Source organism: Labrus bergylta, chromosome 9 (assembly GCF_963930695.1).
Source record: "Labrus bergylta chromosome 9, fLabBer1.1, whole genome shotgun sequence".
In the NCBI taxonomy this organism is placed as follows: domain Eukaryota; kingdom Metazoa; phylum Chordata; class Actinopteri; order Labriformes; family Labridae; genus Labrus; species Labrus bergylta.
Window position 1 is genome coordinate 28907289 of NC_089203.1, and position 27897 is coordinate 28935185.

General features: G+C 41.7%; 1 protein-coding gene across 2 annotated transcripts in view; it reads left to right on the forward strand.

The window, feature by feature from the left end:
- pdgfc (platelet derived growth factor c) overlaps window positions 1–27472 on the forward strand; it is a 55447-nt gene extending 27975 nt beyond the window's left edge. Inside the window, exons 2-6 of one of the 2 annotated variants that reach the window (XM_020645090.3) lie at window positions 8230–8422; window positions 15513–15693; window positions 24436–24643; window positions 24820–25040; window positions 26308–27472. In XM_020645090.3, coding sequence (XP_020500746.1) covers window positions 8230–8422; window positions 15513–15693; window positions 24436–24643; window positions 24820–25040; window positions 26308–26421 — 917 coding nt within the window. In that variant the 3' untranslated portion in view covers window positions 26422–27472. The remainder of the gene's footprint in view (window positions 1–8229; window positions 8423–15512; window positions 15694–24435; window positions 24644–24819; window positions 25041–26307) is intronic. The other variant, XM_020645091.3, reaches the window with a different exon arrangement.
- The last annotated feature ends 425 nt before the right edge of the window (window positions 27473–27897 follow it).

The following is a 27897-nucleotide window of genomic DNA, read 5'->3' on the forward strand; positions in this document are numbered from 1 at the left end:
CATGGCATGTTCCTGCTCTCTTCTCTCCCGGCCGACTGTAAACCCAAAAGGCAATAAATATCCTAAGCATGGGTCGGGGAATTTACTGCACCTGTAGTAACCACTACAGTGTCTTAATAAGCAGCAGATGTCCGGGGGTGATTGCATCGAGCCTGAAGCACATGCGTGGAAAAAAAGGGAATTCTTTGTTCGGTACAGTTTCATCACCTGACCAAAAAAAAACTGTTTTCAGCCCGGGTTCCTCTGGGCCTCTCATTTATTCTAAACAGCAAGGTAACGGGGCTGGAATTAAAAACAATTTGGATTTAGTGTCACGGTGACTCGGCTGTCGATTACCGGTCAGGAAATAGCTGTCGTGAACGGTTATACATGATGCATGAGGCTGCAGGGAGAACACAGTGTGGTATTGGACCAATCTGTAGCCCATAATGTGTGAAAATAACAATTTAGTCAATTTACAGCACAAACACAGCCCCCATGGCAGCGTAACCAATACTAATTTGATTCTTGCCTTGGCAGTGAGAGAATTCAAACACGTTTCTTGCGTGTTTAAATGGCATCAGGACTGATGGAAAGGCTAAAAAAAAATGGCATCACCTCTTTTAAAGAATCTCATCTGACCTCATATTGGAGGCAGGTAGACATGTTTTATTGCTTTCTCTGGGCTGAACGGCGGTGTGGCCTTAATATTCCCAGTCGTCTTGAGAAGAGAGGCAAAGTTATGTCTACTATATCATGCAGTCTGACCACCGGATAAACTCCAAAGCCGAGAGCCGATGTAGTGAGTAATGATATCATGTGAAGAAAGATGGATTTAGTGCAGCTAACAGGAGCCAGAATGAATGGTTCTCATTCCTCCCGCTCTGTTTTTTTTTTTTAATGAGAAACATGCAGCAGTCTGGATAAAGGGGGGCCGCTCTCGTTAGTTAATCTCCGCTCGGAGGCATCTAACATTCATTAATGCATCTGGGTATGCATGCACAAATGTCAGTGTGTGTGAAAGCATAGTCGTGTGTACATTTGAAAATGCACAGTGCTGCGTTACCCTTGTAATCCTATTATCATTTTTTGTTTTACGATAACAAGTTGTCATAGCAGTTCTATTAATAATTGTTTAATGCTCGTGTGCACGCGTCCATGTCTCTCTGCATGTGTGCACCACTTCTGTTCTGGCGGGGGGGAAAGGTTAATGTTTAACAGCATGAATGCTTCAGCCACCAACGTGTGAACAAAGCACAATGGCTGCACTGTATAGGCTCTTATTTATTCAGAGTCACTTCCTCCCTTAATAGTCGGCTCTACTTTCCTCACACAAGGAAAATAAGTAGGTCAAGGAAAAGTCATGTTTGAGGTAATTCACTCTGGGGGACCTGCTTCTCTGATCATTAGATGACATTGGTTAACCCCGAGAGTGAGGTCATTTTCAAGTCAGAGAGTTACGCCCAGAATCCGGCCCGGCATGGTAGCGTGTCTTTGCATTTTACTGTACTCCGAGGGTAAATGAGAGAGGGAGGACAATCAATGGGGGAGGTTGAAAAGGACGAAGCATGAAAAGACAGTATTGTTGATATAAAAAAGCTTCAGGGAGAAAAAAAGAAAAGAGTCTGGTTGATGACCTCGTGGATCTCACTCTAATCAAATATTGTTTTTTTCAGCAGACGTCCTCTGCACAGTTGAAGAGTTTCTGCTTTGATGCAAGTGAACAAAAGAGCCACAGCGTAGACTCCCTCCGATTGGTTCGTTCTTGATCTTCATGCATAAAGACCTGAACCGAGCAGGAATGCAAACACAATGTTCTCCCCCACCTTCTGCAATTACTTGTGATGAGTGTCTGAGGATTAAGACGGATATTTGCAGACTTTCTGGATTTAGTATGATTTCATCCGTGCAGATCTTTGGAATACCTTTTCATCAGGAACTAATGCTCTCATGTCAAGGCCTTTTTCTTTTTTTTCCCCACTCGTCCGTTTCCCCTTTCTCTGCATAAACAAGCTTCCTTTCACGTTTTCCCCTCAATGATAGTTTTAATAAAGAAGCATTCCTGTTATTGTATCCTGAAATTCTTCACAGAGACAATCTTAAAAGTCCATCTCCAGTCGTACAGGTAGATCTTTTGCTGTTTTCTGGCCTCTTCTATTAATACCATATGTACGCCTACATCTGGACCCATTCGTTAAAGAATCAAATTTTTTCACATAATTCATTACACACTTTATGAGCCCGTATGTAAGGAGCCCACAGTAATGGGGATGTAATTAAAAACACGTCATTGTGATGGAGGGCCGAGCTTTAATAGCATGAAAGCTATCGGCTTGTTTCCTCCTGAGCGTGCAGATGGATATAAAAACAGTCAATCAAACCTGCTGTGTTGCCGCTTCTTGCACAAAAGCTTAAGAGAGAGAGAGACATTTTAATCTCGTATTATAAAGACTTCTTGGCCGCAAACACTCAGGGTTACTTATTATGATATGAACGTGCCAAAACAATGACAAGATTGTCTTAACCCGGCTCATGGGGCCATGACCAAAGACGAGAGGAGTTTGCTGAAATAAATGAACGATTTATTACAAAATTAACCAAATTAATCAAAGATAACAATGGTTACGATATCTGTCTTCAACATAAGTAGAGAGTGTGTGTGGGTGTGTGTGTGCATGCTGTGTTAAAGAGCACACCAACACAAAGAAATGCAAAACTAAACACAATGGTGGAAACACTGTTCTGTTTAAAAGAGAAGGAGAGATAGAGAGAGAGCGAGTGTGGCACAGGAAGTTGGCTTTTTATATCCTTGGGGGAGCAATGTGCCCAGCAGAGTGGCATGTGCTGTTTTGGGCAGGTTGAAGACCAGTTGCACTGCAGTGTTTTGGATAATTGGCACAGGTTTGAGTGTGCATGCAGGAGAGCCTGCCAGTAAGGAGTTGTTGTAAAGTCAATGCATGATATCACAAGAGTCTGTACCAGGAGTTATGTTGCATATGACATACAACATATAAATGTCTTTTTTTTTCTCCTTTTGGCCTAAAGGGGTGCATGAATTAATTTGTAAAAAAGTCTGACTTGCAAGAAGAAGGAGGCCCTTTATGTTCTAAGACAGTTTGTACTTGAGGCCAAACTCTTCACACAGTAATGAAAGAGCCTCTTCATGGAGAAGTCATGCCCGGGCCTTGTTTTTCTTTGCATCTGGCACTCTGTCATTCAATCTGTTCCCACCTGGCTCCCCAACAAACCCAAATGAAAACATCAAAGCGATATCTGCAATCTGAAGTTATTGTTTTCTTAAAAAGTGTCATTGTTGGTCTATCCACTTAACTCCATTTGATGGAAAGCTGCAGTGGGGATGCCAAGAGAGAAAGTGGGGATGATATCAAGTTACATCTTGATAAGAATGCTGTTTGTTATTGGATTAGGGAAGGATTGTATGCCTTTCTATAAACTACAAAAAAGAAAACAAGTAAATTCAAAGTAAATTTACTGCTGCCAGAACACTTTGGGGAGGCTTAGTGGTTGATTTAATGTACCAGAAATTATTTGAATGTTCTGAAAAAAATCAGATTTTATTAAAAAAATTAATAAGTAAATGCTCGACTACTTTAAAGGGCCATGTGAAGTATTCATTGAGCATTAAAAAAAAACACTACCGCTACTGTGAGAAACTGCATTCCGAATTGTGTTGTTGATTTTGTCGCCCCCTGTGGACAAAGTGGTGCCTCTTATTTCTCTGCTAATAATGTCCTTTATACGTATACATCAGTCAAATGTACATCAATTGTTATTTCAGTGTGTTTCACAAGATATGAAACTCTAAACAAGAGCTTTAAACGAGCAGTATGTAACTCTGACACCTAGTGTTTAAAATGGGTACTGCAGTCCAAATTGTAAACATCATAGAGAGCTGTCCTCCCCCCCCCCCCCCCTCCTCTCTAGAGTGGATGCTCACACAGGTCACCATGTGGTGGACTCTGAAGCTTCAGTGTTTATCCAGCTCTGCATGGGTCTGTAAACCTTTCTGTGTTCTAACCTCTCCATTTTTCAAAAGCATCTCCAATATTGATCCTAGTTTGAGCACGTTTCTGCTCGTGCAGCTTATTAGAAACATGCAGAGGCTTTTTAGGTCGGGTACACTCACTTCTTTTTTTTGGGGGGGGGGGGCTTTTTGTGCCTTTAATTGAGAGATAGGACAGTGGATAGAGTGGGAAACCAGGGAGACTGGACTTCAACCCGGGCCACCCGCTTGAGACCACAGCCTCCATACATGGGGCGCACACCCTAACCACTGCGCCACCAGCGCCCCAACAATCAATTCTATCTGAACCACTTCTCTTGCACGCTTCCATCGCTGCAACACCTGTTGACCTGATAACTGCTCTCATATCTGGCAAACCGAGGGGCGTCCAAAACGGCCGTGTGGGGGTGCCTTAAAACCACCTACCTCTTCTGGTCCAAACAAATCCAGAGCATTCAGGAGCAGAATCTAAAGTTAGAAGGAGGACATACTGGCTGCTGCATTGTTGTCAGAGATGCCAGCACTTCAACATAGCATGTTTCCTTAATGTCTGATCAGATAGTAAGATACCTTTATCATCTCACTCAGTAGATATCTTACAGATTGGTATTTAATTTATTAAAGCAATTGTTCAAACAAGGCACAGCTTGATTGTTTGGAACTTTGGATTCCTCCAAATGTTAACTTGGTGGCATTGGTTCATCGAAAGAGCAATGTTTGTCATTTAAGGACTTAGGAGGGTCCTTTATCTTTTTTTTTATCGCATTCGGATAAAATAAAACAAAAATTTGAGCATCTCTGTCTTTTTCCCATCTGAAGTGGAGGAATGTAACCAGCCAATTGTCTGGTTATATAACACACTGGTAAATCCTCGTCTCAAAAGCCTTTTCTTCGATAACATTCAGAATCAAAACACAGACTGTTTGAACAATAAAGCATTCCTTTTTATAGCTTTGTTGCTTAGCCAAGTACATAAGCTAAGCAATCTAATGAGCTCAATTTGGAATAATACATGAGTCTGATCCTTTATTGTTTCCTTCCACACTTTAATGCAAGAACTATAACTCTATTCTGCAATACAAACATATGTCTTATTTATTTTTTGTCTGCGAGTGATGTTGTTTCCAATAAAAGCATCAGCCTATAATGCTCAGTAAATAAGCTAGCTACAGTACCTAGCTTCTCAAATCTGCCAGCAATGATTGATATTTTCATCCTGCGTTTGATTTTGTCATCCATTAAAAATTTTGGAATACATTGTGTCAAAAGTTTAGAAGAATTCTGAGCAGTATATCTGCATTGTAAACCATATTGTGCTAACCTTAGACTGTATAAAGACTGGACAGAGCAACATCCTACCTGGAGTGAAGCTAAAATATTAAGAGACGCCCCTACAGACTGGCTGCAGCATATATAAAGAGCGACTCTTGTAAACAGATGGGAAATAGGTTACACTATATATTCAAAATACAAGTCAAATATGTGTTTTTTCTCAGACCAGGTATAGTTATTGTAGTTTGCTATTGTCCTACTATAGAAACCCGAGGGATCTAGAGGTAAGTTAAATGTTTTCTTTGTTAGCAAAGAGGTGTGGCGTCAATTATATCGAAGTTCTTCCAGGCAATCCCAACTGCGCAGACTATGGCTCCAAATGCACAATATGTCAGCACCCTTCATAGGGTTGTTGTGGCCTCTTATTTGTACAATGGGGGGAGGTTGCGGTGTGCTGTCCATATGTCTACTCTATGGTATGAACGATGGTGTGAACGTAAAGGTTGACAGGCTTAGCAGCATTTGGGTGAACTGCCAGATTTCTTCGACTTGTTTCTGACTTTGAATAATCAGAAAATGTTTCCCTCACTTCAGTAACCACTCCTTTAGACAAATTAGTTATCCTTGGAACCATTGCGAGAAATTAAGCGTTGCTGTGGAACTTTTTGACAGTTTACAGGGTGGGCACAGGGCACGAACGTAACCTGTCTGTGTTTGTGTTTCTATTACAAGCTAACAACCTTTGAATGAATCACACTGCTGGGCATGAATCACATCCTTAAATCAAATTTATGGCAAAACAAAGACTAATCAAGCCCAAAATGTGTTTCAAATATAAATATGATATAAATTGCACTGGGGAAATGTTTACTCATCCGTTTAATGGACCGACAGACTTCCAGCAGTACGCTCCTCCTAATGAGCACATTAAACCCCTGCCGGTTCTTGTGACAGCTAGACATATTGGATCAGTGTATGAATACTGAATGATCTATAAATATAGATTGAGCTTTAAAAAGTTGAGAAAAGTCAGGGGATGGGATATATAGTGTAATCTGTGTGAAAATCAAAACATTTTCAAACAGCATGTAAATAGTAACACCAGCGTTAAATTATGTTGTTGTATTAGCTTCTGTTGTGTGAAACATTCCTTGTGGAAGTGTTGATTAATGCTACATATTAAATTTTAACACCTCTGCTATCATCTTTGTTGCACCATTTGGGACTCAAATGTCATTAGCATTTCATTCTCTTTTTGCTTTTCTCTAGAAATACTGTTCTTTTGCGTGACAAACAATGTTCTTTCCTCTCAAATATAGCTTCAGCATGTCAACATGGTGTGAAAACTTGTTTGTTTTTTCAGCAGGACAACTGTTTTTTTCATTTCAAAGTTAAAAGGAGGATTAAGCTAGTTTAGGTTTAAGATTGGAGGTTGCTAGCATGTTAACTAACACCATAAATTGATTTAAACAAGATGCTGAGATGCATACTTTGTCCTTGTGATAAAGACTACTTTCCTTCTTCAATCTGTGTTTGAGCTTTAGAGGCTACAGGCTAAACACTGTGTAGAAAATGAATTCTATTGCGTGAAGTTTCAAGTATTTTTTAGAGTATGTTGCAATCAGGGTGGGAAATTCACTTTCTGGCTTACTGGCAAAAGTGGCGAGTAGATGAAAAAATCCACCAGCCAAGCATATTTTTCTTCCTTGCTAAACATAATCTTTTGGAAGGTTGCCTGATTCCTTGTAAATTTCGCCTCACACGGGGCACCAGTAGTCCAGTGGTTAGTGAACCCAGTGAATGGAGGCATAGTCCTCTAAGAAGGTAGCCTGGGTTCAAATCTGACCTGTGGCTCTATTCCTGCATGTCATTCCCCACTCCCTCGCTCCACAATTTTCACCAATTAAAAAGAATAGTAATCTGTAAATCTGTAATACTAGCTTAACACTAAGGCTAGCTAGCAGCACACCAGTTGCAGCTGGTTAGCTGATGTCCTATTTAGTTAACAGTGGTGAGTGATGGCTTGTGTTCTTGTGTTTTAATTTGTGTCCATCAGTTTGTGTTTGAGTGTGCTTGTGCCAGCCCACCCACCCCTATGATACCCCGACATACAGACATGGCTCTTGGCAGGTGTTAATTAAGACCCAGGTTGCCATGGTTATTAAGATATTTTAAGCATGGAAATGTTCTAGCCTGTGCACTTATGTAGCTTATATATACTCATAAGTAGGGTAGGGTTAGTTATGTATCTTTTTTTTTTACCTGAAGTATTGAATCTACACTATAAGCTTGGCTTCGGGATGGTTGTGGGGCTCAGGTGGAATCTGAAGTCCTCTGCATTGAGCAAATGTTTCAGATTAATGGAGTTATGATGACAACACACATATATAACCAAGACCATAAGGCATGGTCCATGTGGACTTATTTTCTCAGGGAAGACTAATTTTCATGCTTGCAGGTTTTTGGGGAATTCTCACTACTCAGATTAGCTTGTTCACTTCATTGCTTTCAGACTGTCACAAGTTTCCTACCATCTTTAGGCTGACATTTCTTTTATACCTCCCTTATACATGCCTTGTGTTTTTAAGTGCAATGACCTGAATGGGGCTCATATACAGGTCCAAGTTCTTTTTCACTGGCCATAATGAGACTGCTTACCTCTTATGCAATTTATAAAATGCAATAATAAGATGAAAAAAATAATACAAATATCTTTAGATTTTCCTTATTGATGCTTAAAAAGGTTGTAAAAAGTCCATCAGAAAATGTACTGTTGGGACATAACGTTGAGTTAATATGTAAGCATGGGTAACAACCTTAATATTTATTAATTTATTATTATTTAGCTCAGCTGGGGATCAAACCCTCGACCTTCTGATTTCCTTTGAACTAATCAAACTTTTATAATTCACACAATCACGTTTTTTAAAACAATCTCTTTTTTGTTTTTTTAGGAGTACAAAATTCTAATCAGGAGAAGATCATAACAGTGTCTGGAGAGGGAATGGTCCAAAGCCCAGACTTCCCAAACACTTATCCCAGGAACACTGAGCTGGTCTGGAGACTTGTGGCAAACAGTAACATGAGGATCCAGCTCACCTTCGATGAGAGGTTTGGTCTGGAGGACCCTGAAGACGGCATATGCAAGTAAGCTGCACAATTACCAACCCTATCAAAGTAGATATCTGTTCATCATAAGTCTGGTTCTGCTCAAGGTTTCTGCCTCTTAAATAGTAAAGTAACTTTCCTAAATGTTCCTTAGTGCTGTGGATAAGGTTGGGTCTTTCTAAATAATATTAATAATAACAATATAATGCTATACTATATAAAATATCAAAGAGTATAGTCTATACCTGCTGTTTTTGTAATGTGTCTTGAGATAATATTTGTTATGAATTGGTCAAAGTGAGTATAATATATCTCCTTTAACTGTTATATAAAACTTTTTGAACTCCCCTTGCTCATGAGTTTGTTTTATATATTTGAACATCATTTTAACAGTGTCAAAAAAAAAGAAATCCCTGTAAAATGGTCTGCACGTCCCTGTTACTCTCCTGCTTCTTGTTTGTGCCCTCTAACTCATACACTGGCTTTCTGGGCCACTGTAATGTGTGCGAAAGGGATTATTTTTCTGTCAGGATGTTCTACTCTGACTTGACAAAGTGCCCGCCATCTGAAAAACTCTTAAAATAGTTCATAAATTAAATGTTGAGCGATAAGAAAAAGTAGTTCTTAATGGCCCAATGAAATATCTATTACACTTGATGAGGAATGATAACCTCCTTCAGCAGATAGCTGTAACTGACTTTCTATTAAGCGTTTCCTGCTCTCTTGGCCAGATCCCATCAAACAGGGGCTTCCCCTTGTTGGCAGGCCTGATGTGTGTTGGTCTGTGGTGAAGACATGGTCCTGTCTTGGGCTGTTATTCCATCTTTAAAGATTCAGAGTCACAGTGTTGCCATTTGTGAAATTGCCTTTGGTCTGGCATGGCAGCTTGTGAATATTGAAAACCCAACATCAGAGTGATTTGTTTCACCCAGGACACCATGATGACGTGGTTTAGACCGACGTGTTTTACTTGATGTGGTCGATATTTTTAGACGCTTACGTGATTGTTCAAAAGACACATGCCTCCCCCCTCTGACTGAAACACATGAATTGAAACACACACACACACACACACACACACACATATATATACAGTACATCTTCTCCTTTTATTGAGGAGCACACTTTCAATTACTGCTGGGGTTTGCTTCTGTTGCCTTTCAATTTAAAGAGGGATCCCGAGCTTCGACGATCGATTCATCCTCTGTGCATTATGCTCAGTGCCCTGCTGTCAATACATCACAACTGTCTGGTTAGCATGGAGGAGCCCAATAAATGGAAGGAGAGGAAGAGCTGGGGGAGGGTGACCTCCCTGGTCATTCCTGGAGAGCCCCCTAATGGATGACAAGGTGAATGACGGGTTTAAAACAGAACCGGCCTTATTCGATTCCTTTGCAGCAGTGCCAGGTTTGAACAAAAGATAAGAACCAGGGAGCCGGCATTCTGAGTTTCTCTGTCTGACCGGCAAAGCCAGGAGTTTAAATAATTATCAATGTGCCTCTTTAGACTCAGAAGAGAACAGCAATGTTACATGTTAAATCTGATTTTAAAGAATTTGACCCTCCTTAAATCCCCCTGCTGACACAGCATGGGTAAAAACTAACAACTTGAATTATCTAAATTGAGCAATGATTCAATTATTGTCAATTTATATCATAAATGCACAGACATATGAAGTGACGTTAGCTCTGGACTGCTTTAACAAATTATGTATGATGTGATACTGGAAGATAATGTGTTATTAAGATACATTTGAAACACTTAATTCATATTTTATAGTTCTTGATAAATGATTAAAGGCCTGATTGAGGTCTTTAAGGGATTCAGCCTACAGCATGCCAATATATAAATCTACTTTAAGTGAGAGACATGAAAGTAATAGATGTACCTTCTTACAAATTAATGGTTTCAGGAAAGAAGAGGATATGTCAGTGACTCAACCTGCTTCCCTTCCAGTGAAAGTATGATCAATCTCAGTTTTAAAAAAGATATTTGTGATTCTGACTCAGAGACTCGTCGCAGAGTCTTGTTAAAGATGTGTTTGTCTTGATTCAGCTGTCGAATCTCTTGCCATCCAAGGACTATTCTTGCACAATTTACTTCCTGCAGCCTGTCTTTGTCGGCTGTTGCCTCTGAGAAAAACAGAAAAACGGTCTGTTATTGCAAGTAATTCAAGTCCCCCCCCCCCCCCCCCCCCCCACTCTGAACACCTCTGTGGTGGGCCGGGTCGGGTGCACATTGACGAATGAGGTTAGTGTTGCTGTTGAAACCCTGTGAGGCGAAAGTTCCAGTGCGGGGCAGGGTGCAGATTGACATCCTTTGTGCCGTCCCGCCTTTAACAAGACTGCACTAGTCAGCGTCCTCGGGGAGAGGGGCGAGAGACAATAACAACATCCTTTTTTTTCTGGGGTCATGCAAGTCATCGCCACGTCTCTCACATTTTTTCGTTTCCCCCCAGCCCCAGAAGAAAAAAAAAACACCCCCACTGAGGCCTTACAGGTTTTGATTCAATCCCAAGATACACACTCTTGGCAGTGCATGGTAGACTGCTGAATGCAGCATGCAATCACAAGCAGAAGAAGACACACATTGACGTCTCTCTGCTTGTCATTACTCTCACCCTCTCCTTTATTCTCTCTCAAACACACACACTCTCTCTCTTTCTCTCTCTCTCTCTCTCTCTCTCTTTGTCCCACATACACACTCACATTGCCAGGCCTCTAGCCAGGTCTTGGTATCTACTTTATCTGTCATCGCTGCTTACAAATGCATTCACAATCTTTGACCTCCCTTCTGCTGGTATACCTTTCATACACAGCATTACTGATAGCTGCTCTTACCCTCTTGTCACTGCACAATGTGACGCAAATAAACACGGCTGTAATCTCCTGTCCACCGATTCACCACAGTGGCGGGGGTGGGGGGGGGGGAAGCAAACAACAGAGGGGGGAGAAGTGTTCGGCTCTGGTATAGGAAGCCTGCAGCGAGAAGTCTTTGCTGAGATGAGAGCGAGCGAGCAAGCGAGGCTGAGCAGTCGAGATGCTCATCAGATATTCTGTTTGTCTGTGGCGTGATGAAAAGCATTCTCGCCAAATCCACTGGAGGAGAAGCACGTTGTTGGAGAGGGATCGGTGTTGCAGCTGGTTGGCATGGCAGCGGAGTCGTGCTTGACGGCTCACAGACAGGGCTGCTCTCAGAAAAGCTTTATATTCCCCTTTTTCTTTTTCTTTTTAGACAAGATAACTACAAAAAACAGTGCTAGTGTTGCTAATCTGCATCGTGCCAGTGCTTCATACAAAGTGTCTGGTAATGTGAAAAGAAAAACACACATCCAGAGAAGGCTTTGTGATCATAAAACACTGTTGTGTGCAGAGGAGGTAATCCTCTATATGAGCCTCCTCTGGTGCTCTGATCCTGTTCAGTGTGACTGGACGTACAGTTCGGTATGTATGTCAGTGCGTTTGTAAATCGTAGAAACCGCTGTTCGACATGCTGTTTCCGAACACATGGTGATGTGTAATGATCAGGGCGCTCTGAATTATTGATGAGCCATCTGTCAAAGCTTTGGAGCCGTCTGAGGGCTGATTTTTCAGAGAAGGAAAGCTTCTCTTTTCTTTGCTGACCTCCGTCGAGAAGAGGCTTAAAGTGTTACTTTATCCTTTTCCAGAATCATTTCATACCACGCTGGTTTGCGTTTATATGAATGAATGTTTCATACTGCATGCAGTTGTCTTACATTTCTTCGCAGGCTTTTCCCTGTGTGTTTGTTTGTGCACATTATAAACTTCATGTCTGACTTTCCAAATCAAAGGCTGGAGAGTGAGTGAATGCATCGACCCCTCCTCCCCTCCCCTTCAGTTTATTTAACATCACAGAAAATCCATTTTTAGTCTCGCTCATGTCGCCCTATGTTGTTTTATTCAAACCAGCTTGAACTGAATCTGTCAGGCCTGTGCAAAATGTAAACAATGTCCCTGAAATCCAAATATCCGAATTGGCAGACCTGAATGAGAGGTTAGCATGCCTGTTGACGCAAATGGCAGAGTGATTAATCCCAGACTGTGAAGAGTCAGAGAAACAAGGCGGTATTGAACACACCGCAGCCACTGGTTAAACACACACACACACACACACACACACACACACACACACACACACACACACACACACACACACACACACACACACACACACACACACACAGGTATAAATAATGAAGGCTGAACTCCTGAACTGCATGTTTTAAGTGCTGAGGTTGGTTGATGTTAGCCTTGGCACACCAAAAAGGAGTCTGGAGCTCGGCCATATGCTCCTGCACTGCACACTGTTTACTGGGCTTATGTGTTGGCAGGGTGGCCGGTCGAGAGAGAGAGAGAGAGAGAGAGAGAGAGAGAGAGAGAGAGACTGTCATGTAATTACAGGGTCACAAAGTTTGCTCCCCACAACAAGGAGTTGTGCTTTTTTGTACTTTCCTCAGTTGTTATGTTTATTTTTATCTTCTCTCCTGAAATTCTTGAAAATGAATATTTGAACTGTTCATCTGTCATTTTCAAAATATATTTTAAGTTTGCATTGGATTTTCTCAGATATCCACATTTTTGTTTTCAGCCAGAAAAAGTTTCTGCAGTTTTCAGGGATGTTTTGTTTATAGCCAGAAAATACTGTTATTTAAACTCTTCTGGAGACCAATTACATGGCTTATTATGTCGATTTTCAAAGGAGAAGCAGACAATGAAAATGGAAACACTCAATATTATAATGGTTAAAGGAGCAATATTTAACTCTGACACCTGGTGTTTTAAATAGGTACTGCAATCCAAAATCTTAGCATTGTAGAGAGCTGTCTCTCTCTCCCCCCCCCCCCCCCCCCCCCCCTCCTCTCTAGAGTCCATGCTCACTCAGGTCACCATGTGGTGGACTCTGAAGCTTCAGTGTTTATCCAGCTCTGCATGGGTCTGTAAACCTTTCTGTGTTCTAACCTCTCTCCATTTTTCAAAAGCATCTCCAATATTGATCCTAGTTTGAGCACGTTTCTGCTCGTGGAGCTTATTAGAAACATGCAGAGGCTTTTCAGGTCGGGTACAATCACTTCTATCTGAACCACTTCTCTTGCCCGCTTCCATCGCTGCAACACCTGTTGACCTGATAACTGCTCTCATATCTGACAAACCGAGGGGCGTCCAAAACGGCCGTGTGGGGGTCGCCTTAAAACCGCCGACCTTCTCTGGTCCAAACAAATCCAGAGCATTCAGGAGCAGAATCTAAACTTAGTTCAATAGATATCTTACAGCTATCAAGAGATAAAATACATCATTTAAAACTTTCTGAAAAAGCTTCCAAATCCAGATCAGCAATCCCATTAATGTAATAAATCATAAAGTGAGTCAAAACTGAGCATTAAGAGAGCCCTGCAGCTCATCACTCTGCTCTGTACAGTTCAACAAGCTCCAGGTTTAATTAAAATAATATGTCAGAGATAACATGTAGCATCAGTGTAAAATGCCTGTCAGCGGGCTGCAGCTGCTTGTGTCGACCAACCTGAGATTTGTCCTCAATACACTCGCAGTTTATTTTTAATCATTTAATTCAGGCAGTAGATAACACTAGTCTGTCTGAGATATAACCCGCTATTAAAGATATTTATTTTCATTTTCAAAAAATGAGGTTAAATCTTTATTTCCCCGAGCAGCTTGATTGATATTAACTATCTCACCTTTAGAAGGGCAGCGCAGGAAGCAGCACCAGAGCAAACATTAGAGCTGCTGATAACAACATAACGGCCAAAAGAAAAGACCTCAGCTGACTCACAGGTGGTCTACAAACTTTAAAGCTTAGACATGTTATCTGCAGCTAGATGTGTTACCAAGTATTAGATACCTCCATTACTAATACTGCCAAAAAGGATGCAGTTTTGGTAGCTTGTTTTTTTAAAGATATGTTTTGGTCCATGTCTTGTCCTTATAGTTTGAACAGAAGAGAATGACAGGAACTGTTGGGAGCAGAGAGGGAGGAGTCGGATTCAAACCCAGGACAGCCATGAGGACTGTAGCGTCTGTACAGTGGGCGTACAATGTAAAGTTTAAAGTAACGGGAGTGGGAAACTTAAACGCCTCCCCAGTTCAGTTCAGACTTTTGAGACAGAAAGCAAGAAAAGGTCCTGAGATCTGTTAATAGATTTGAGTTCTGAAGAGGTCATGATGACTCTAAAGACTCTAAATCACACACATCTTCTTTTTATCACCGTCATTTAAACAACTGCTGTTCTGTGTACATCACTCCAGCAGCCACAATCTACACATCTGTCAGACCACCGACAAAAAAACAGATCTTTGTGATTCATGTTTTCATGGAGGGTCGACTGTTCTCTTCAGGTCATAATTATCCAACGAAAACGGTCCTGCTGCATCAGTAACAACCCAAATCCAGTGAAGATTGAATCCAAACACATTACATCCACAAAGATCCACAGATTGCTTCAAAATGTCCCCAGCTGTTCTCTGTTCTAATTCATGAACTCTGACCTTTTGATTGACCCCTCATATAACCAATGAGGACCTTCCATTCACTGGTCCTATGCTATTGAACCTGGGTTTATCCAATGTTCAGATTTCTCAGCTGGAAATGTATGCAAATCAGCACATATTTAATTAGATAATGCCTTATTTGCATATTTAAACATAAAATTTAAAAAAACTTAAAAAATATGAAAAATATTTGCCTTGATATAAGTAATAAACTGGAGAAGTTTCATGTTGATATCTGTGAGTTATTTTTTTTACCCTATTCACCTGTAGTGTCTCACCTTAAACCAATGAACGCCCAAGTAGAAACAGAATTTTCTTTCTCTCCCCTCCGTGGTCGCATTATTCACGATACAGATGTTGTCAGTGGAACAAAGGGTTAGCAACAGGGTCGGCGGTCTCGTCTCTTCGGAGAGTCAGGAGTGAATGAGGTCAGCTGACTTGAAGTTGTGAAGTTTAATGGGCCGATAATCATTTTTCAAATTAGCTCTGTTCATTACCATTTTAAGACTTAAAAAAATATATATTTCCTGAAACATAGTTGTGGAGTAAGTCCTCAGACACTTAAATCCTGTGATTTTCTTTTGTTCTCTGTCTCACTCCATCAGGTACGACTTTGTGGAGATAGAGGATCCGACTGAGAAGACCATCGCGGGTCGCTGGTGCGGCTCACAGTCGGCGCCGGCCGGTCACACTTCCAAAGGCAGTCAGCTCCGCATCCGCTTCATCTCTGACGAGTACTTCCCCTCTGCGCCGGGATTCTGCATCCGCTACTCCCTCCTGCCTGTGGTGCGTACAAACAAACAAACAAAACAACGGGTCATGTGTTTTAAAAAAATGATGCATTGTGATGAGTTCAGCTGTCTTTGCGTTTTTCTCTCTCCCCCCGTCTCAAACTTCAGGGAGTTCACACAGCAGAGGGACATGCCTCTTCATGTGAGCACAATTAAAATCATTTGCTTGCATAACACAGTGTTTTCATTTGCAATCATCCATTTCAGTTTATGTGTACCCGAGGATTTAAGCATTGTCGGGGAGAAATTATGCTTAAGCGCTTTGGAACATCTGGCACCTGTACTGTCATTTACTTTAGGATGAGACACACACACACACTTCTACAGCTCACACACACTTCTACAGCGCACACACACACTTCTACACGTCTGCAAAACGACAACAAAACCAGAGTTTTCCTTCCATGTTTCAGGAGGATTGTTTTTGGTAATAGACCCTGGAATAGGTCTATAATGCTAGAGAGCACACACCAACCAATATAACCTCACTAAGAATGGTTTGAAACTCTGTAATTTTCTCATTTTCTGGGGCTCGAACAGTTTCACCGTTTAAATAATCAAGCCGTTGTGTTCTCGATTTGTTCCATATAAAACCGTATATACCCTCTGAACCTGCGCTGTAACTACACATCCAGGACGATGGATCTACCAAACGAGGTGCCTCACGGTCACTGATGGTGTTCCCTTGACACTGAGATGGAGAAAATAAGTGGCTTCAGGTTCACAAAGAGGTCCTCTGACCCTCGTGGGGGTGGTGGGGGATCATTCAAGCCCCTGAAATGAAAGCAGGAATTAAGAGATAGAAGTGCTTTCTGTGAGGAAAATTGTCAAGCTGCCGTCGGTCGGTTTCATTTTCTGTTTCAGGATCTGTCATCCCAAACGGCGATTCAAAAGTAATATGCCTTTTTATGTCTTCTCAGTACCCCACTTCACAAAGACACTTTGACTCTATACTTAAAGCTGACAGCAGACAACACAACCCTTTCTCTGCTCTATCCTGGTATACTTCCTGTTATTTATCTTTTCCTGTGACACAGACTTTAATCACCAGTTCTACCCCTCGTCCAAACGTCTGTTTACCTTTAAATGCTTGGCAGATTATTCTATATGACTGCTTCTTGAGCGACAAACATGACTCAGTGCAGCTCTGAGGTTAAGGTCATGAGTGTGATATTTTTCTAATTGGGATGAACAATGTTTGCACTGAAAATCATGTGGAGGAGGCTGTTTTTGTAAACGTTTATTGCCACCTGGAGTCGTGTTTATAAGCAACAACCTCCACAGGTTGAAATGAGAATCTAATGAAAAATGAAATCTAGAGGTAACATAAACAGCGTTAAAGTCTTTTCAGAGGGGCCGTCAGAAATGATCGACGGGTAAAACAAATGCAGAACCTTCAACCAGGAGGTTGGATATCGATTGCTGAAGAAAACCAAACGGTAATATTGACGTTAACGTCATGTTTGTAAAGTCACCTTCATATGCTCTTATCTGACACAACATAAATAACGTCTTGTAACAAACCTCAGGTGCCTAATGTCATCTACGCTGCTCACATCAGAGTGTTACATAACTAGAGTCCTTCTTAAAGGTCACATATTATGAATAATACACTTCACCATGTTTCTCAGTAGCCCCTCCCCCAGGTGGGTGACACTCCCACAGCTAGGTGTTTGTTCTGCCCTCTGAGTCTGCCTTCTCACTGTAAACAACAGGACATGGAAAGGGGGCGTGGTCAAACACAGCTCATGATCAGCGATGAGTTGAAGCATTTCTGCACCGGACAGATGCTCACATAACTTCTGTGAAAAAAAATCTCATAACAGACTTCTGTGTCTGGATACTTTGAACCGTCTTTGTCTTGATCCATCCTCTTCCAGTATTCTCTTTCGCTTCACTGAGACCACACACACACACACACACACACACACACACACACACACACACACAAAGGCCCAGAGATAAAGTGACGAGATGACTGCCATGTTTGAACCTGTCATGTTTGACTTCTGTTCTCTTGCTTTAAGTAAACAGCTCAGCCGGTCTTCACTCTGACGAGCACACACGTGCCCCAGAGGTCGCTGATGGAATTTTTTCATTCTCTCTGTAACGTTTTCTTTGTTGTATTTCAAGTGTCTTTGCTACTTTAACACCGAGTCAATCGTTTCCTGTTAGAGTGTCGTAACAGCGTAAAACAGAGTGACCCGATGTTTTAACCTCCAATGCCCCCGTTTCTGTTTTCCTCTCTGTCACTTGCAAAGGCATGGACGAGTGACGAGGAGGGGGGCTCTACAGGGCGCTGTAGCTGACTGTTCTCACTCAGCAGAGCTCGTTAGCTTGTTGTACAAAGTGGAAATAACGATTCATTAATATTATCTACACCTGTGATTGAAATGATGAGCTTCGACTTGTGTCAACACCGGAAAAAATGTATTCAGCTCACCGCAATCCGTTTATTGACGAGTCTTTGAGTGTTGGGAATTGAGTCAATTAAGTGCACATTTTTTATTTGATTTAACCAGGAAAGAAAATGTAGTACCGGCGTCCTGTAGACTGTTCACCACAGACTTAAAAAGGTCAGCATATCGATACGTTCTCCCATCAAAACTTCCAAATATATATTACGGCCGCCACCATGTTTGTTTTGCTGATGCGTCACTTGGCTGAGGCCGCGCCTGCGCAGGAAGTCTGCAGCTGTCAGAAAACCGGGGTGAAGTTTATACATGTCACAGGATCCCGTTTTCTTTCAGAGTTCTCCAGGTAGCAAAATCAGGTTTCGGAAATCAGGATGTGTTTACATGCACGATTACAAAAATGAGATACTTGAAAAGCTCGATCAAAACTCAAGTTCATGTTACAACACACAAGGGGAAACTAAAATTCACAGAGCAAGTCATTTTTAACAGATGCAGTGTGGACAGTGCACGTCGAGTCGTGCTCGATGAGACATGATATCTAACCCTCAGTCCTTGTAAACTTTATTCTCACATTTTTCCTCAACTTTAAAACATACTTTTTGTTAGCAGAGCATCCCAGTGTGCACGCTGAGCATCAAAGCTGTGTTTCTACTTTCAGAAATGAAAGTGGAAAGTCAGTCATGATGTGTTCTAGCCCCCGGTGGTAACACTTATGTATTTTGTTGAGTTATTGAGGTGATTGAAAAAGTCAATCTCAAGACATTCAGTGAATTGTGAGTGTGAGGCCTTGCTCTATCTAATGGAGAAGGATTAATCCAATAAGACACAATTACAAGAAGTGAATCGATCCCAGGATGCCTTAAGGGGAGGGAAGCGTTTCCTAAACATCCATTTTTCTACGCAAACTTACCGTTGATTTTTATTCCTGCAGCCGTCTGTGTGAGATAAGAGTCTGCACATTTATCATAGAAATGATTAGATTGTTCATAATAAACAAAGCATGACAAATAAAGGAGATTAAAGGTTAGATGTGTGTGTGACTAAAATCTCATCGTCAATCAGAAATAAAAACAGGTGTCAGCAAAGATCAGGATAAAGATACTAAAAAAGGATGATTTACATAAAAGCCTTTTTTTATAAAAGTGTTTTTTTATGAGTCTAAAACTTTCAAAAATGTTGGTGTTTTATATTTCATGAAAGTTGAAAGTTTTAAAAACAAAATCTGTGGCTGTGTTGGAATTGAAAAGTCACATTGAATTATGTTGCAGTTAAATAAACTGTTCTGCAGCTGAGACGTCTGCCGCAGACTTTGTGATGGAACATGAAGCCAAGTTTATCTTTCATAAAGTCATTCTGGAAAGTGTGGAAACCATGAAGGGGGCTGGGGGAGTTTGGGAAGGAAGCTATGGCCTCCGCACGTTCACTCGGTCTTCCCTTTGAACTTTTCCTCTGACAGAGGAGCAGCACGCTGGAACAGCAGCGCTCTGTTTCCTCTGTGGTCGACCAGCAGCCCGGTGGAACCTCGTGCCATGCAGGGGCCGGCACTTTAGTTTATATTTAAACAAGCAATGATTCCTCCACACCACTTCCACGCAAAGGAAAAGGAGGGGAGGGGAGGGGGAGGAGGGGGAGAAAATAAGAGCGGGTCTGTAATTCACAGGAAGAGATTTGAGGATGAGTGGAAGGGCCGAGGCGAAGAGGTTGTTAAAACATAGAAGAGAAGGAGTCCGTTGAAGGGAGTGGGGGAGAGTCGAGGGGTTCAGAAGAGCAAACAAAACATACATCATTGTCTCTGTTAGGGAGCTATTCCTAATTAAACCCCTCAGCTCGTTAGATATGAACACCGCTCCTCCATCTTTGTTTATTTTGTACCGATTAAATAAAGTGCGACTCCCTCAGAAAATGAAAAAAAGAAGGGGATACGAGAGCGGGAGTAAGGAATGAAATGCTCGTTAAAGCAGATGGTTAGACCGTGCAGGAGGTTTTTACTGCTGGCATGATGAAACTGAGGTCTGTTTTTACACCGACCTAAATTGCAGTGTGTGGCGTGTAGTGAGAGAAACAAACACTATACATTCACGCACAGAAGTCCTCGTTGTGTACTGAGGAGCTTGCGTGCAAAGGAAGTGGTTTTGCAGCTCCACGTTGAAGCAAAGATATTGTGTTTTTTTTTTTTTTTTCTCGGAGCTCTCCCAGGATATGCTATTTCAGAATTCTCATCTCAACACAGTTAGCTGAACCTGTCATTTCACTTACCAGAAATAAGAGCGTGCTGTGGTTTGCGCTGTGGAAGAACAAAGAGCTGGAAACGAGGTAATCACAGCTTGAAAAACGAGGTTTCTCTAAAAGGGCATGAGGCGTCAGAGAGAGAGAGAGCGATAAGAGGGACGTCACAAGCTCGCACTTTGATTCAGATCATCAAGAAGAACCAAAATGGTTTGAATCTTATAATTTTCCAAACATGCAATCATATCAGAAGATTTGTACACTGCATCCCTGTGTTAAACTCCCCCCTGCTGCCTGTGTATATATGCATCTGATTATATCATTATGTTCACAATTGCATCTCTTTTGTAACCCTGGTTCAACCACTTAGTCTCTATTTTCTACACCGAGCATTCCTCGGCCTGCTGACTCGGCATTTTTTTTAATTAAAGACTGACAAAATTGAAGCTGACAGAGAACTCTGTTCATCAAGGCAGCTCAAAAGCAATAACTCTGGTTGACTTCAATACTTTAAAGTTGAATTCTGAAATGCACTTTGGTCTAAAGGTTGAATAGTAAACATTGCATCAGGTCATGTCGGGATAATTTGAGCCTGTTAGGTGCAGACATATGCAGGAAAATTTAAAATTTTGACTGAGATAGATTTCCTCATGTTCTGTTTGATACTTTTTTAATACTCAATGGACTTGAGCTTGTAGATTTCTTTTCTAGTCTTCTGACTTCTCAAAGCGCTTTGACACCGCAGGTCACACCTACACATTCACACCCTGATGGTACAGGCCATTCATACACATTTATGCACCGCTGACAAAGCAGCAGGAGCAACTTGGGGTTAAGTGTCTTGCCCAACGTCACATGGGCTGCATGAGCTGGGGATCGAACCCCCTGACCTTCAGGTTGAGAGACAACCAACTCTACCACTGATCCACAGCCGCTCCAGCCATTGCCTTTATTAGTAGATAGAATCCCAGTCCACCTCTCTTGTGAATACCAGCTTTTAGGAGACAATCAAATTACTGCAGATGTTTTGTATTCCTCAAGTGTCCTGATGTCAAATATATCAATGCAAAGAAAATACCTGCAACTGGTCCTGGACTGACCTGGTGCCCTACAGCTGGATTGAAACTTGTGCCTGAATCCAAACAGTGCAAAGTATGATGCCCACACATATATACTCATGCACTGCTGCATTTGTTTATTTCTGCAATTTAGTTGCCTAACAATGATCTGACAGTGCAGCTTTTAAGACACTGTGCTGAGCTGTTTTTTTTTTTCGAGTTTACTTCAAAACAGCAGAGAAAAGGAGCACACTCAAACAGTAATAAATCTTCAGGTGCACAACCACAAAAAGACTACAAGAAAACAGAAAAGTCAGCACACTCAATGTCCTTTTAAAGCTCATATTATCTGAGTGGAGCAGCAGCGTACGGATCAACAGCGCAAAGCCTTCATCAGCGTTCTGAAGCTGATCAGGTTGATGTGCTGACTTCGCTGTTTTCTTGACTTTACTTCAAACAGTGTGACTCAAACTGAGCATGATGTTGGCATTGGTGCTGTTAAAGGTTAAGTGAACAACAGTGTTTTTTTACTCAAATCACTGAATCACTGCAGCATGAAAAACAATATATAGCCTCCTAAGTGCTAAGAGTTACTCCTTGTGACAAAACTCTAAGAAAATTCTTAGAATCAAGACATTTTATAAGAATTTTATTTTAAAGTCAGGACAAGATTCACAAAACTGTTTAGCCCTTAAGAGAGCTCCTCAGGTGTAAAACCGTGAGGAGGACTTTCAACAGGAAACAAGAGTTTCTCAAGCTGAGGAGAAAACAGAGAAAAAGTTCTGCAAACACAACATGAAGAATATTATTGACTCATAGTAGGGCGGGACAGACACAAATTATTTGTGCAGACAATTCAATCCATCTGTGACTTTTTTCTGTGCAAAGTGAGACATGCACGTTGAGTTTCTTTACAGGTGCATCCAATCACTAATTAAATCTCTTTATATAACTATCAGCATGTGCAGAAGCTGCTGCGTCTGCATTAATCACTCCAAGGCTAAAAATCCTTCTTAGGATTTTTGAAGCAAAGTTAGGCGCTCTCTGAGAATTGTGAATACGGGCCGTGGAGTTTAAACTTCATTCAGAGGCCGGTAAGCATCTCGTTACAAACTACCATAAGTACAATGTTCTTCCTGGTGCAAAGCTAAGTTAACTTCTTTGAAAACAAGGCATCTGTGTGATACTTGACATACTGTACACGGCCAACATGCCGGTTAGAGGTTGGTGGTCTATTTACGTTCTTTTGTTCTTGAAATTCTTAAATGGGAGCTCTCATCTGCTACTTAAAGCTCTATTCACACCATCCCGACGTGTCTCTGACAGATTGCTCGGCGTTCTCTATCTGAAGCTGAGCTCCACAGAGCGCCGGTAATTGGGGGAGTGTTGCACCATCGACATTCACAAGCTGTTAATGGCTTCCAGTCTGCGCTGTTAGCTACTGCCAGAGCTTCGAATAATAGGACTCTCAGCTGTCTGGAAATTCAGTTCAGGGAAGGGACTGCTCAGTTTCCTCTTATTTTTTTACTCCTACGACGTTATAACAGCAGCCATTTCTCCACAAATATTCCCATCCAGTTTGCGTCTATTTATCCCAGTGGGTGCCAAATAAACCAAAGATATGATAAGTGGTTATGAAGGCGGCCTCATTAGAATGAGTCAAATCTGTGGCACGAGCACAGCTGCTCATCAGCTGGGTTTTTTAAGCCTGTGGTGCAGCCATGTAAACCACTGGCATCTTACTTTAAAAACCTATACCAACAGGCCTGTAGATGCTGGAATAACACAGAATCAAATCTTCTATTTGTTTTCTGCACCTAATATTCAGTATGCAAATGCTCGTTTGATTTAAACCACTTAATGGCTTTTCAGTGCCGTGAAAACTGCCGTGAGTTTTTTAGTATGAGTTGTAAATAACAAGCAGATCCTAAATCCTCCTGTGGAAAGTTCTCCGGCCTCTGACTAAAGGGAACGTTTATTCTTCCAGAAGCCCCCCATTCCTCACTGGCTTTCTCTCTAAATCACCCCGATAAGTCATCAAAGAGAAGATACTGGTTCCTGGAAACCATCTCTTTTTTTTTTTTTTTTCTGCTTCTGCAAAAAGCTTAAAGACCCAGCTGCCAGCAACCGATGTTTTCAATGCTCCACAAGCTGCATTCTTTTTTGTAACTGTCACAACGTTGTCTTCTACCTGTCAGTCACGTAAGATTAGAGGGACCGGCGAGCTGACATGTTGGACAAACGCGGCGTCACAGGACTGAAAGGTTTAACAGATTAGCCTCTTCTCTCGTTGGGACGGCCGACACCCCGGGTATCAATCTTTAGTCTGAGACTGCACGCTGCAGCCTGCAGGCCCGGGGAAAGTGGGAACAAAAAATACATTGCCGCCTGCACGAGTTAAAGGGACAAGCACTGTGATGCAAAGTGGGAGATCACAGCGTTGAAATAAAGTGCTGTCATTCACATTTACCTCTGAGCTGCTGTGCATTCAACACATTCATATAGTGTCATTTTGAAACTTGTATTCAAGTTACAGTTCAACTCACTTTTTCAGCTGGTTTTAGGGTTTTAAATCAAAGACTTCTCTTCCTCACATCACAAACCCTGACACATAGATGCTTTCATTGGGCCTCTGTTGGCTTGGATAGTCCTGGATTCTGATTCACACAACTTAAATCCAAACCACTGTGGCATTTAATGAACATGAACCCAATTTCTAGCCATGACATCAAATGTGCCATGGAGTAAAAATCCCCTTCTTTTTATAGCTTAAGATTTATTTTAACTTTGTAGAATTAAAACACATGTCCTCACTGCTGACAAAGTCGTAACTAACCCTACATCAAACTCCCAAACTCTTAAATCAGAGAAAGGGTCTGACCTTAAAACATCGTGGGGCAGATGAGGTTTTGAGCTGGTTTTGGGTGTGGGGGCGACAGAAAGCAGGACCCTAACATCTAATACCTTATCCTGTTTCAACTGAAAACTGTGACTAAATGACCTCTCTTTTATCCTGTCTGCTTTGTTCTCCTGCAGAGCGAATCAGAACCCGAGGTCCCCGCGGCTCTCCCTTCATCCCAGCAGGGTATCGAGGAGCTGTCAGACGCTGTTGCAGGACTTGGCTCCGTGGAGGAGGTCATGAAGTACCTGGAGCCGGAGCGATGGCAGGTGGACATGGACGAGTTGTACAAACCTACATGGCATGTGCTGGGGAAGTCCTTCGTCCTCAATAAGAAAGCCAAAGGTAGGACATTGGGTTCGGGTTAGGGTAGGACATTTTCACAAATCCAGTAGTTTGAGGAGTCATGCATGATAACATTTAATCTGTAAGAATAAATTGGATGATTTGTGCCTTTGAAGTATTGGAGTAACTTTTGACAGGTCGTGATTCTGATCATGATCCTCTCTGTCTCTTTTGAGGAGGAGCCGATCTCAATCTGTTGCGGGAGGAAGTTCGGATGTACAGCTGCACTCCCCGTAATTTTTCTGCACCCTTGCGTGAAGAGCTGAAGAGGACAGATGCCATTTTCTGGCCGAGCTGCCTCCTGGTGAAGCGCTGTGGTGGGAACTGTGCCTGCTGCTCTCACCACTGCTACGACTGCCAGTGTGTTCCCACCAGGATCACAAAGAAATACCACGAGGTAAAAAACATCCTGCTAGTTAAGAGTCAGACATATAGGGAGGTTAGATTATAACATCAGTGATTGTGAACTGTACTACATTATTTCCAACTAATAATAACAAACTAAAAGACCTTTTTTTTTAATTTATTTGGCATGAAAATGAAATTGGGCCTCACATTAAAATCTATTTATTTTGAGAACCCAGTGTTTGGTAAATGTTTCACAAATTGAACAAATTAGCTGCTACAGCGTATCTGGAACAACAAGGAATGTGTTAATTTACCTGTCGCCTAGTCTTTCCTCTGAGAAAACAGAGAAAATATCACACTGTAGTAATACATAATTACAAATAGGGGGGCGCAGGAAAGCCCATAGTGCTTATTTTGCGCGCCCCATGTACAGAGTCCTTCAAAGGACATAGGATCTGAACGGGTTGACTGCCGGATCTTAAAGTGGACATATTATGAAAAATCCTCTTCTACAGTGTTTTTGAACATATATGTGTGTAACCTGAGAGTCTACTGACACACAAAGTGGGAAATACATCCATCCAGTCCTTTGTTTGTGGTCTGCATAAGTCTTACAACACAAAGAAAAATGCTCTGTTTCAAATGTGCTCTCCTTGTGATGTCACAGTGGGATTCTGGTAAAAAGAAAATCCCCTCACCTTCCCTGGTTTCTCACCCATGGAGAAACCAGGGAACAAAACTTTTGCACAGGTCCGCCATTTTTATTCTCGCTAGCGAAGGAGGGATGTCTATCAGGAAATCTTGGGGGGGGGGGGGGGGGGTCTCATTGAATTTAAAGAGACACACACACACCAAAACGGAGCGTTCTGAGAGCGCTGGTTTATACAGGGTCACAAACCTCCTCTGGTGCTTGATTCATGTTATATTTTGACCAAAGCACAGCACAGATGTTTCATTTAGACCACAGGGGGCTGTTTGAAAAGGTGGAGAAGGGGGGATAATATGTCCTCTTTAAGTAGCCTTTACCTGAAAGACGGGCCAGGTCCGCTCAGGTGCATCGGAAACCCCGCCCTACAGCGACCTGAAGGCAAACACACAGACAGAAGGGACAAAGCACCACAGCAGGCCCTGCTGGCGGGAGGGTCGCCACATGTCAGTAGCAAACTCTGCATGAAATTAGGTAGAATGCTATTATTACATGTTTCAAGCTAACCCCCTTGTTTGTGATGGGTCAGTATGATTCATGTCCTTTTGCATGTTTCACTTGGACTATGTGCGTCTACCTGTGAACTACAGCTTCCTGCTTTTTTTGACAGGTGCTACTGCTCAAACACAGAAGCGGCAGCAGAGGCCTGCAGAAGTCGTTGACCGACGTGCCCTTGGAGCACCACGAGGAGTGCGCCTGCGTGTGTAAAGACGACTCGGACTGACCTCGAACATGTGTGATAGCTGCCACTGGAGCAACACAGGACGTTAAGAAAATGAACCTCCGCCGCCGCTGTTGCAGAGCTCTGCGTCTCATCTGTTTTTCCACCGGGAGTTAACAAGATTCTCCCTTTTATCCTGTTGTCCTTTTGCTAAGTGGATTAAGCAGAGCAGACTGGAATCTAATAAATCTCCTGAATGGATTTGACTGCTGATGTGGAATACCAATCGTGTTTTCTGTGGGTGAATTTAAAAGTGAAGCAGCTCTGGACTGTTACCTGTGAGGTCAGGAGAAGACTATATTCTCCAGCTGCTCTGAGATAAGAACACTGGGGCGGCTTTTTCTTCTTCTTGAGGTCTTTTATTTTTTTAAAGTTCAGCTGGCGTGGGCTGATACTGTCATAGAAAATGGGAGCTTCTTTGTTCAAGTACTTTTTTTATGTCTATAAATGAGCTGGCTGCAGCTTGCCTTACTCCCCCAGCCCCTCTATTATTACCATCAAGGCGCAAAAAAGGTGCTTATCCACGAGCCGTATTCCTTTGCTCCCCTCATTGTTGTCGCCACAGATTTAATCTGAAGCACAGTCTTAGCCTCACTGAAAAGCCTTTCTAATAAGATTGTTCTGTGTAAATATGTCTTTTACATCGCTTTTCTATACTGTCGTGCCTTTTCTACCAAAGACTCTCTCTCGAGGAGGAGATCAGGGTTGCACACAGAATCAGTTTCTTTCAACCCATCTTTGCATCATCACTTCAGCCTTCTTTAAGAATGCCTAGCGTTAAGCACGTCTTACTGCGTTTGAGATTGTTTGTGTTAAATATTTATTTGCTAAAAGAAAGGGAAAGTTAGGTCCGAACGTCTTCTTTGCTCCATGTGTCACTGTACAGTAGTTTTAGAGTTTTTCATTGTTAGTCATTTTTACATCGTCATGGATAATGGATGTGTTTTTTTTCATTTTCTGTATGCCAAAGTTATTTATCTTTACTTTTTGCAATAATTGTTTGTGTATTTCTTTTTTTTTTCTGAAAGTCAAAAATAAATTCTTCCATTTCTTACTGCAGGTGAATTACTCTGAGCAGGTAAACAGTGAACGAACTCAACCCACATAGTAGAGAGGGTGGTCTAAAAAAACAAAAAACAGTGCTTTTTCCAAAGTGAACTTCTGGCCGTGCAGAACTAAACCGTCGACTGCTACATGCTCATGTCGGGAGAATACATCTCACATGGACGTAAAAGGAAAAAATCACAAGCTTTACATTCAAATGCAAGTGGGAAGGATATAAAGGTTGTTTGCATGTGATAGTTTATTGTCATTTATAAATCAGATTTTTCTTTGAAGACAAAAAAACCCTTTTGACTGAATGAAAGATTTTAATTTGAACCAAAAATTTAAATAAGATATTAAAAAAACAAATACAAACAAAAAGTAACAGTGTCCAAAAAGGAGTAGGCAGAAGTAAAACATATAAATCCCTACCCT